Source organism: Pygocentrus nattereri, chromosome 15, assembly GCF_015220715.1.
Source record: "Pygocentrus nattereri isolate fPygNat1 chromosome 15, fPygNat1.pri, whole genome shotgun sequence".
Classification (NCBI taxonomy): Eukaryota; Metazoa; Chordata; class Actinopteri; order Characiformes; family Serrasalmidae; genus Pygocentrus; species Pygocentrus nattereri.
In genome coordinates this window covers 40,373,458-40,385,957 of record NC_051225.1, presented here as the reverse complement: position 1 = coordinate 40,385,957, position 12,500 = coordinate 40,373,458, and the positions used below count along the sequence as shown (strand labels likewise).

Sequence of the window (12,500 nt, the reverse complement as noted above, 5' to 3'; positions counted from 1 at the left end):
CTCAGTGCACCATTAGTGGACGCTCAGTAACTCAGTGCACCATTAGTGGACGCTCAGTAACTCAGTGCACCATTAGTGGACACTCAGTAACTCAGTGCACCATTAGTGGACGCTCAGTAACTCAGTGCACCATTAGTGGACGCTCAGTAACTCGGTGCACCATTAGTGGACGCTCAGTAACTCGGTGCACCATTAGTGGACGCTCAGTAACTCAGTGCACCATTAGTAGACACTCAGTAACTCAGTGCACCATTAGTGGACACTCAGTAACTCAGTGCACCATTAGTGGACACTCAGTAACTCAGTGCACCATTAGTGGACGCTCAGTAACTCAGTGCACCATTAGTGGACACTCAGTAACTCAGTGTGCTGTTAGTGGACGCTTAGTAACTCAGTGCACCATTAGTGGACGCTCAGTAACTCAGTGCACCATTAGTGGACACTCAGTAACTCAGTGCACCATTAGTGGACACTCAGTAACTCAGTGCACCATTAGTGGACACTCAGTAACTCAGTGTTCTGTTAGTGGACGCTCAGTAACTCAGTGCACCATTAGTGGACACTCAGTAACTCAGTGCACCATTAGTGGACGCTCAGTAACTCAGTGCACCATTAGTGGACGCTCAGTAACTCAGTGCACCATTAGTGGACACTCAGTAACTCAGTGTGCTGTTAGTGGACGCTCAGTAACTCAGTGCACCATTAGTGGACGCTCAGTAACTCAGTGCACCATTAGTGGACACTCAGTAACTCAGTGCACCATTAGTGGACACTCAGTAACTCAGTGCACCATTAGTGGACACTCAGTAACTCAGTGCACCATTAGTGGACACTCAGTAACTCAGTGTTCTGTTAGTGGACGCTCACTGTGCTGTTAGTGGACGCTCACTGTGCTGTTAGTGGACGCTCACTGTGCTGTTAGTGGACGCTCACTGTGCTGTTAGTGGACGCTCACTGTGCTGTTAGTGGACATGCTCAGCAGCTGCAGTTGGTTTAAACTTTTTCACTTAAAAATCAGTTTCATGCGTTTAGTTTGTTGTCAGACACACACAGTATGTGGGTTGATTTGCCCCATTCCAGCAGAGCCAGCTGCTTGATGCCAGTGCATGTGCGGTGCCGCGGGGTCTGGAGTGCTGGCATTAGGCAGCTGGCACCTGGCTTTGCTGGAACAGGGCAAGTCAACACAGTGGCGCCAGTCTGTTGTCACCCAGCTTAGTGTGCGTGTAAGCCTAAGGTCACATGGTCTCCATGCCCCCAGCACTGGGCTGTGGAGCAGTGGAACTGTGTTCTCTGGAGTGTTGGAGTTTCATCCAATACCTTTTGGGATGAGTTGGACTGACAACTGGGTTCCACAACTGACCATCCTACATCAGTACCTGACCTCACTAATGCTCAATCAAACCTATTTTCCAAAACTTCAGCATAATGAAACTGTTGAGATGTAAACAGAGGCATTCAGAGCGGTTTGGTGTGAAACGCTCTGGTCTAGTGAAACTTACTGAGTCAGAACTGTTCACAGTGGTGGTGATAGGAACCAGACGTCCACCTCTATAAGCTCCTCACAGAAAGTTCCTACATGAAATGGTTATGAATTCACTGCCTGATGACTGAGACATCGAAAAAAATATTACACTATTTTGCCAAAAGTATCCGCTCGTCTGCCTTCACACACATATGAATTTGAATGACATCCCATTCTTAATCCACAGGGTTTAATTTGATGTCGGCCCACCCTTTGCAGCTATAACAGCTTCAGCTCTTCTGCGCACTATGCCCCTCAGCATCCGCTGACCCCGCTCTGTCATTTTACATGGCCAACCACTTCGTGGCTGAGTTGCTGTCGTTCCCAATCGCTTCCACTTTGTTATAATCCCACTGACAGTGGACTGTGGAATATTTAGTTGTGAGGAAATTTCACGACTGGACTTGCTGCACAGGTGGCGTCCGATCACGGCACCACGCTGGAATTCACTGAGCTCCTGAGAGCGACCCATTCTTTCACTAATGTCTGTAGAAGCAGTCTGCAGGCCTAGGGGCTCGGCTTTATACATCTGTGGCCATGGAAGAGACTGGAACACCTGAATTCAGTGATTTGGATGGGGGAGTGAATACTTTTGGAAATATAGTGTATTTCAGATTTTCCACTATTTTGCCATCATCAACATTCCATGTTACATGTTTTTAATGTAGCATTGCTGCGACTCATCTTACCAAAAGGAAATATTAAAAAAAATCTGAGCCCCCATGAGCGTCGCCAGCGGCGACAGTGGCAAGGAAAAACTCCCTAAAAGAGGAAGAAACCTTGAGAGGAACCAGGACTCAGAAGGGGAACCCGTCCTCTTCTGGTCGACACCAGATAGCAAACATTATTAGTATGAAGTTTTATAGTAAAGTGGGAAAAGAGAAGATCTGAGGGTGAGGACTGCACAGCGCTGTACAGCAAGAAGCTCAGTGGTGGTCAAGCCGGTCCAGAAGGCTGGTGAGCAGCGGCACCAATCAAGGCAGAAGAGGCAGCAGCATCAGACGCACAGGATGGGCAGCTGATCAGCTCGGCAGAGAAAGGAGAAGAAAAACAGAGTCAGTTCTGTAAAGAGTGGCTGACCACAGATTACAGTAAAACAGAGCAGCAGAGACTCCAGCAGGTCCAGACCTGACAGGGAGACTAATCACCAAAGGCTCCACTATACAAGTGAGTTTTTAGCCTAGACTTAAAGACTGAGGCTGAGTCTGAGTCCCGAACATTAGCAGGAAGATTATTCCAGAGCTGGGGGGCTCTGTATGAGAAAGCTCTGACTAAATTAAACTAAATTAATAAAACACTGAAGCCGTTTCTGTTGGTGTTCTGAGGGTAACTGTCCGGTTCTGCTCACAGAGAACTAAACTCAAATCAGGTTTACGATTTGCCTGAATGTACAGAGTCTGTGTTTCTCTTTCTCAGCAGTGCAGTGTAATATAAGCGTGTGCGTTTCCACGGCCGGTTCTTTGTTCTCCATTCGCTCAGCAGCAGCTCAGAAACACTGAGAGAAACACATCAACATCATTTCCACTTCTCTCCTACATCCCTGTTATTTATTCGTTCATTTATTTATTTATTTATTTACCTTTTCAGGATTCAGGCTTCAGTGTCACTCTGTGTGACATCAAGCAAAGTGTGATAAAGACGAGGCCACAGCTTCACTCCATGGCATCCAAGTGAAGAAGTCGAGCCCACTAATTATCACAGTGCTAGCTGCATCAGCTGTCTTCCTCTGACTGTGTAGAAATGTTCAGTATCTCTAATAGACTTCATTCTGTGGCTTCTGACTCTGTATGACTCACTGTTATACACTCACTGCCACTATTTTATAGTTCAGCTGCTTGTTAACACAAATAGCTAATCAGCCAATCACACAGCTCACTGCATTTAGGCCTGTAGAGGTGGTCAAGACGACCTGCTGAAGTGCAGACCGAGCATCAGAACGGGGAAGAAAGGGGATTTAAGGGACTCTGAACGTGGCGTGGTTGTTGGTGCCAGACGGGCTGGTCTGAGTATTTCAGAAACTGCTGATCTGCTGGGATTTTCACGCTCAACCATCTCTAGGGTTTACAGAGAACGGTCAGAAAAGAGGAAACATCCAGTGAGCGGTCAGTTGTGTGGACGAAAATGCCTTGTTGGTGTGAGAGGTCAGAGGAGAATGGGCAGACTGGTTCCAGATGATAGAAAGGCAACAGGAACTCAAATAACCAACCAGAATCTCTGAGGAACGTTTCCAACACCTGAAAAGTTGAAAGTCTGACACAAAGAATTAAGGCAGTTCTGAAGGCAAAAGGGGGTCCAGCCTTTTACTAGCAAGGTGTACCTAATAAAGTGGCTGATGAGTGTATATAAACATGGACTAAAGTACATTAGCAGACACTCTTAAAAAGACGGCCCTCATTCTCCAACATCTTCCTAAGTTTGTTCTTAAATGTGTTCTTGAGAAAGATCCTAAGAAGAAGTCTACATCAGGTTCATGTCGTGGTCTTAAAGCGCAGAACCTTTGTGCTCTAGACTGTGTGCAGATTCTGTTCTTACCTCAGAACAAACCCCACATTAGAGAACTGGTGAAAGTCAGAATCTTCATCAAAACTGTGTCAGTGGGATTTAAGAAGAAATGTCTTTTTAAGAACGGTTGGAGAATCAGGCCCAGTGTTCTTCAGGAGTTCTTTAGTAAGGTAGTGATACGCTTTAATGTTTTTGTGCATGGTCAAATTGTTCTTCAGATTCATGGAGAATTTGTCTATATAGCACCAAAAAAGGGTTCTATTATTTTTACATGCTACATATAGAACATGTTCTCCATCAATCTGAACCATCTCACCATGCAGAGAACCATTTAAGCATGCAGAGAGTTCTTTGAGTGTTCATGGTTCTGTGTAGGGCCGTTGTCTTTACTGAAGAAATCTTGAAGAACCATCTTTTTTAAGAGAGCAGGTGGACGCAGCTGCAGTAGATTGAACGGTGTTTATTATTATGTTCTTCTCTTTCATGTTTGTGCAGTAAAACTGGAGAAGAAAAGCTTTTACTGTGATGACACTGAAGCAGAGTCACTGCCCGCACGGTGTGGTTTTGCACTAGCATTCGGTAGTTTTTCCCCCATCTGATCACGTTAAACTTTTAAACGAGGGGATTGTGTTCAGCATTAAGGCTCGACGTAAAATGCAGACACAGATACGGACAGAGCTTCTGTGTTCATTTCTTTCTTATCTGTGTTCGTTCTTTAAAAGCTTATGGATACGGACAAAGTGCAGCAATACCACTGGAAGCCATGGGGGGCAGCATACCTAATAGCTCATGAGACACGGAGCCAGTTTGTCTCATTGGTCATATACACAGTATCGTCAAAAGCATTTACTCGTCTGCCTTTATACACATATTAATTTAATCCATAGGGTTTAATATGATGTCGGCTCACCCTTTACAACTATAGCAGCTTCAACTCTTCTGGGAAGGCTTTCCACAAGGGTTAGGAGTGTTTATGGGAATTTGTGACCGTTCTTCCAGAAGAACATTTGTGAGGTCAGACACTGATGTTGGACGAGAAGGCCTGGCTCACAGTCTCCGCTCTAATTCATCCTAAAGGTGTTCTATGGGGTTGAGGTCAGGACTCTGTGCAGGCCAGTCAAGTTCTTCCACACCAAACTGGCTCATCCGTGTCTTTATGGACCTGCTTTGTGCACTGGTGTGCAGTCATGTTGGAACAGGAAGGGGCCGTCCCCAAACTGTTCCCGCAAAGCTGGGAGCACGAAATTGTCCAAAATCTCTTGGTGCTCAAGCTTTAAAACAACTGAAAAACAACCCCACACCATGATCCCCCCTCCACCAAACTTTACACTCGGCACAATGCAGTCAAACGAGTACCGTCTCCTGGCAACCACCAAACCCAGACTCGTCCACCGGGTTGCCAGACGGAGAAGGTCACATCTCCACTGCTCTAGAGTCCAGTGGCAGTCTCTCTTTACCGTGATGCTTTGCTTTGAGCTGCTGGGGAGGAAAATCTTCCTAATTTAATTCAGATCAGATTTTTTCATATTTCATTGAAAATATGAAGCCATAACCATGCAGAGACCCTTTTAGTCATACAAAGGGTTTTTTGAGTGTTCATGCTTCTATAGAGCCATTGTCTAAATTGAAGAACCCTTGAGGAACCATCTTTTTAAGATCATAGAAGAGTTTTTTTTCTCAATCTGTGGGTGTTTAGTCTTTGACATGGGAAAGTCAGATGTATGACGCAATTCTGTAAACAATTAATGTTATTAATTCCATGATAAATTAATTAATGGAAGCGTATGGATTCAGTTGGACAGACGACTGAAGCGCCTCAGAAGTGTCTCCGGTATGAATCAGCCTTCACAGCGACAGTTTGATAGTCTTTGAGCACGTTTTGCAGAATGAATCGAAGCGCAATGCAGTCGGAGAGTGAGTTCCTGCCCACAGTGGAGGCTAATCGTATTTGGGGGTCCATAGGGCGGGCAGAAAGACCCCTTAAACACAATTAGCCTCCACTGCGGACAGGAATTCACTGCAGGACTTTCTCAATGTAAGTGTGTGTGTGTGTATGGAGTGAGTCTGTATTATTGAGTTACTCCGGGGGGCTTTATCTCGTTTGCAGCCCCTTGTTGGCTCTCAGGCGGAGAGCATATCACAGAGAGCGCTCAGACTCAGACCCTCCCATCAGATCTGATTTATCACCTTCAGTCTTCTCTGGGTCCTGTTCACGTTTCACACTCGCGCCTCACACACTTTCACCAAACCATCAGCGCTGAATCACAGACAGTTCAGCACCCTAACCCGCATCCTGAGTACGCTCAACACTTCTCATCTTTATTATTATTATTATTATTATTATTATTATTATGCTTTGTGTTTATTTGACTAAGAATGCTAATACATCCTGATTTTCACAGATCAGCAATAAAATAAACATTTTGAAAAAAAAATACACTTTAAAGGGTTCATATCCTGGAAAATTGACTTTTATGTCTTCAGTTTAATGTTCAGGCTCGGAGTGTTTGTGATGCATGTGCTCCTGTATGTGTGACCATCCTATGTTTCAGTCCTTTTGTGTGTTTGTATTTGACTGTGTGTGTTTGTGTTCCTGCAGGGAGTTTGCCGTACGAGTTAAAGGTGGTCATCGCGGGAAACCACGAGCTGACCTTCGATAAGGACTTCATGTCTGAGTTGGTGAAGCAGGATTATTACCGCTTCCCCTCTGTCTCCAAACTCAAACCCGAGGACTTTGACAATGTTCAGTCTCTTCTCACGAACTGTATTTACCTGCAGGACTCTGACGTCACCGTCAAGGGCTTTCGGATATACGGCACGCCGTGGTGAGTTCACCCTGCGCCTCTGTTCCTTTACAGCTTGGAGACCTTTGGGGTTTTAGATCATCAGCACCCTCAGATGACATTGTAATCTGTGGTGAGAGTAGAGAGCAGGTGGAGGAGAATCTGGAGAGGTGGAGGTTTGCACTGGAGAGGACAGGAATGAAGGTCAGTAGAGACAAGACGGAATACATGTGTGTGAATGAGAGGGAGGCAGGTGGAAAGGTGAAGATGCAAAGAGTAGAGGTCGTAAAGGTGGATGACTTCAAATATCTTGGGGGGGGGGTACAAAATCTCTAAACTCTCATAAAACAGCGTCTCAGTCATCAGGCGGTGAATTCAGAACCAGTTCAGGTAGGAACTTTCTGTGAGGAGCTTTTAGAGGGGGACGTCTGGTTCCCATCACCACCACTGTGAGGAGCTTTTAGAGGGGGGCGTCTGGTTCCCATCACCACCACTGTGAAGAGTTCTGACTCGGTACGTTTCTCTAGAACCTGTTTAGTCAAGTACAACATACAGAGCACTGAATTGCATTGCTCTCAGACCTCATGGTGTAACAATAACATTAAATAGACGGTAAACAGGTAGGGAGAGAGTTGAGCATCCTGACAGCCTGGTGGATGAAGCTGTCCCCCAGTCTGCTGGTCCTGGCCTGGAGACTCCGCAGTCTCCTCCCTGGTGGCAGCAGGCTGAAGAAGCTGTGTACAGGGTGAGTGTGATCACCTGCCATGCAGAGGGCTTTCCAGGTGAGACGGGAGCTGTATATCTCTTGGAGACGGGAGGGAGGTGCCAACGATCTTCTCAACAGCTCTCATGATGTGCTGGAGTGTCTTGCGGCTGGACACGGTGCAGACGCCATACCACACGTTGATGCAGCTGGTCAGGATGCTCTTAGTAGTACTTCTGTAGAAGGTGCACATGATGATGAGGCTGGGGCTCTGGCTCTTCTCAGTTTGCGGAAGAAGTAGAGGCACTGATGAGACCTTCTAACCAACGATGCTGTTCTGTTAGCCCAGGAGAGGTCCCCTGTAACTTGCACGCCCAGGAACGTGGTGCTGTTCACCCTATCCACAGCAGCACCGTTGATAGTCAGAGGAGCATGCTGGGTGCACGTTCTCCTGAAGTCCACAGTGACCTCCTTCGTCTTCTCGATGTTCAGATGGAGATTGTTGTGTCTACACCACAAGGCCAGGCGGATCATCTCGCTCCTGTAGTTTTTCTCATCTTTGTTGCTGATGAGACCCACCACAGTCGTGTCGTCCACGAAGTTGGTGAAGAGGTTGGAGCTGTGCGACGTTGTGCAGTCGTGGGACATTAGAGAGAATAGGAGGGGGCTCAGTACACATCCTTGGGGGGCCCCTGTGTTAAGTGTGAGAATGAGCTGCTGGGGGATGATGGTGTTAAATGCGGAGCTGAAATCTATGAATAGCGTTCCTAGATAAGAGTCTTTTTCTCCGTATGTGTGAGGGTGGTGGAGATGGGTTCATCAACAGAGCGATTAAGCCGATATGCAAAATCGAAGTGGTCGGTGGGGGGGGGGGGTGGGGGGGGTGGGGGGAGGGGGGTTGTGTGGGCAGTCTTGATGTGTTGCATGACCAGCTGTTCAAAGCACTTCATGAGGATGGGAGTGTGTGCAACCGGACGGTAGTCATTGAAACAGGAGGGTGACGCTTTCTTTGGGACAGGGATGATGGTGGTGGCTTTCAGGCATGTGGGGACAACAGCCTGACTCAGCGAGTTGTTAAAGATATCTGTGAAGACATCTGTGAGCTCCCCAGCACAGTCCCTCAGCACACGACCGGGCATGTTGTGAGGACCAGGAGCTTTTCGAGCGTTGATCCTGCTGAATGATCTCCTCACACTGACTGGGCACAACGTCAGCAGCTGGTCTCCAGGAGGGGGTGGGATCTTCTGTGCAGGCATGTTGTTGTCCGCCTCAAACCGGGCGAAGAAGTTGTTGAGCTCATTCAGCAGAGAGGTGGAGCTGTCACAAGTCTGCGCTGGGGGCTTGTAGTCTGTGATGGTCTGTATGCCCCACCACAGGCTCCGTGTGTCTCTGCTGTCGCTGAAGCGATGGGCGATCCACCCGAAGTACTGCCTTACATCTTAACGGCTGAATTATGAAACTTGGTGTAATTCCCTTTGCGTGGTTGTTATGTATTGGATTTATTGCATGATTTGCTCCTGGTGTGCATGTTTATTGATCTGTGATGGGCTGAAATTAGTGGTCTGTTGTGTATGAGGTTTGGGCTGAGGAGCGGTGGGCTCATTGAGGCGTGTGCGCTCCGTGTTTTTCCTGACGGCAGTTTTCTCAGTGTGTCTGTGGGAATCTCAGCTCTCTGTCGGGAAACCCTGCAGCACGTCCTGTGTTCTTTGCATCTCTAACAGAGAACCTGCCTCTGAATCTGTGAATAGTCTGGCCGAGGCTGTGTTTGGGTTTCCTGCTTTTTCTGTTTTTCCTTTTCCTGTCTTGCTTCCTCGCGTCCTCGCTCTCCTCCTGAGTGGATCTTTAAGGAAATTCCTTCTGATCTCTGTCTGCTGTATCTGCACTGCACGGTCGGATATCACAGAGGATTTCTATGTGTCTGTAGAGCTGTGTAGAAAAGGTTATGATATATGAGGCTTTATTATTATTTAGTCTTTTGCGCAGCAGTGAACTGCGCTTTTGTGATTGTTGCATGTTTTAATATTTGTTTAAAGGGCCCATATCATGCAACACTACGTTTTCCTTCTTTCCTTAATACAAAACTTTTAAATGCCATTTAAAATAGTTCTAAAATAGTTAAAATTGGAAAATGTACTGTTCTCCATACCGTCCATATATCAGCTGTCAGAACAAAATCTTAAATCTCCACTTTTCTGTTTTTGACATAATTTGAAAAAGCCTGTTGTCCTTTACATTGTGTGTACATTTCATGATGATTGGACCAAAAGAAACAGAATAAAACAACGTGGGAGAACATCTGGTTCCACTGACTTACACTAAAAGTAAAGGATTTTTCTTCCTTCTCCTGTAAAGTCACCAGTATAGAAATATGAGGTTTTGTTCTAACAGTGATGTGAAAACTTTGGAACTTTTGGAATTCTTTGTTTTTGTGATCTCACAACAAATATTTATATAAACAAGTACAAAGCATTTACGTATACAAATATAAACTTACTTACTACATACCCAAATCTATACATCTATACATCATCCACATGCCGGGTATTTAACAGACGTGCCCAGTTTCCAGCCTCTTTGTAACTGTGCCGTTAAGACTGGTATATGTAAATGAGCTGTGTTCTGATTGGCTACTATGTGTTGGACTTTATTCAAAAAGCTCTCAGAGATGAAACACTGGCTGGATAAGCAGGTGTGTGTAAATGCGTTAGCTCTTGTGCCATCACAAAAACAGAGTATTCAGAACAGGCCATTTTTCCCACATACACTGCCCGGACACTTTATTAGGTAGGGTTTACAAAGAACGGTCCGAAAAAGAGGAAACATCCAGTGAGCGGTCAGTTGTGTGGACGAAAACGCCTTGTTGATGTGAGAGGTCAGAGGAGAATGGGCAGACTGGTTCCAGATGATAGAAAGACAACAGGAACTCAAATAACCAACCAGAATCTCTGAGGAACGTTTCCAACACCTTGTTGAAAGTCTGACATGAAGAATTAAGACAGTTCTGAAGGCAAAAGGGGGTCCAGCCTTTTACTAGCAAGGTGTACCTAATAAAGTGGCCGGTGAGTGTATGGACTGTGTGTTCTGGTAGAGTGAATTATATATTTTGGAGTTCTGACAGGGTTTATGTTTGAGCTGGGCAGAATCACAATATTCATAGTTCAGGAGTAGAATTACATCACGACGTGCTTTCCTGAGCGTATCGTGAATATCATCAGTTAAAAACCACGAACCACCTGCATGCTTGACTACAGAGAGCGGAATTAGTCCTGTTCAGTGGATTTAATGCAGCACAGTTTGTGAAATGTTAAATACGAATGACTTGGATGTAATTAATTTATTGTTTTTGCAAAAAGCCGCACTACATCGACCTCAGAGCTCAGAGGTGCTACTCTGAGAGATCCTGTATAAACAGTCTGAGACGGATGTTTCCTGTCCTCCCTCAGAGGATCTTTAAATAGGGATGTGGGTCAGGCTGCTGCGCTGTTTCAGTCTATAATTAGCGGAGTGGACGGGGCGAAATAGCCAGTCAGGGTCTTCCTCAGGCGGGCAGGAAGTGGAGTGTTGTTTCTTTTATTTTGGCCTGAAGGAAGGAAGCCTCCTGCGACTCTTTAGTGTGAAAGCTGCTAAATGTGTGTTGTGACAGGCGGGGGTCCGGGGGGACGCTTTGGGGGCACTGATAACACACACAGACAGATGGCCCCCCCGACTGGACAGTCTGTCCGCAGAGTGGAGTGTCACCGTGTGGGTGGGCGAGAGAGCGAGCTGTGGACACTCGATAACACCCTTCTGACCCGCCGACTGAACGCTTCAGTGCTCAGACTGAGGCGTGACCGAGCGAGCGAGGACGTTTAACCCTGCTTAACCCTTTAATGCCTACAGAAAAGGCCTCTATATCTGCCCTTTAATCTCCTCTCCACTGTTAAAGAGGTGATTTTTTTACAGCGGCTGTCTCTTTTATTTTGAAATGTAACGATAAATTCAGAGATTTTTGTTTTTTAATTCACTACTGACAGCATAACCTTCCTCATTAGCATTTAATACTATCTCTAATGTTTTCTCTAATTTTTAATTCTCTTTATAATGAATCATGCAGTTGCTCTGTGTCTACACTTACTGCCGATATGCCTGAGAGGATCAGAGAAGCCGTTTGGACTGTATTGTGACTATTTTTATCACAATAATGATAGATATCGTCATATTGCCCAGCCCTAATATTGATAAATAAACTTAAAATGGAAGCATTAAATAATAACATTAACATATAATTGTCAGCAAGTCAGCATATTCTCAACACCGGGCACATTTTTAACCACTCAAGCTGTATTTCTAAGTCTGAATAGATTCACTGCTTAAAACTCAACACAAAACAAATAAAAATATTTAAACAAATAAATTCATGAAAATGAATGTCAGGAATAATCGTTTCCGTAGCGATGTGACTTTGCTCACAAACTACCACAATGCATCAGCAATAAAGGCAGCGTAGAGCGGCAGGACAGATTTCACCGATTAGTTTTGACTGTTTTATTAGGCTAATGAAATAATTACCTAATTAAATAATTAATTAAGTACATGGTGACATAATGAACTATGAATTTTGAAAAACAGTGGCTGTGTTTAATAGGAAGCTGAATTTTTATCCCCGATTTTCTCCCCAATTCAGTCGTCTCCAGTTCCACCCTCTAGTTAGGACTCCCCCAATCACACGATACTACCAGCGCTAGGAGGGTGAGGGCAGCACAGGCTTCCTCTGATACCTGTGAAGCGCCACCGCTCACGCAACGTCACGGGACGGCCGATCGCGCTCGGAGGAAAACGCCGACCGCCAGATCTGATACGTCACTCAACGCCTGCGCTGACTAGTATCGTGTTGAGTGATGGGGGAGAAGGGGGGCCACCCTACCCCCCCCCCAGAGAGACCGAGGCCAATTGTGCTCTCTTGGCCTCCCGGCTGCGGACGGCTGTAGCCGAACTCGTGATCTCCTGATGA

General features: G+C 45.8%; 1 protein-coding gene across 1 annotated transcript in view; it reads left to right on the top strand.

Moving 5' to 3' along the window:
* mpped2a (metallophosphoesterase domain containing 2a) overlaps positions 1-12,500 on the top strand; it is a 67,432-nt gene that overhangs the window by 25,535 nt on the left and 29,397 nt on the right. Inside the window, exon 4 of the mRNA XM_017688099.2 lies at positions 6,624-6,849. Within this exon, the coding sequence (XP_017543588.1) occupies positions 6,624-6,849 (226 nt within the window). The remainder of the gene's footprint in view (positions 1-6,623; positions 6,850-12,500) is intronic.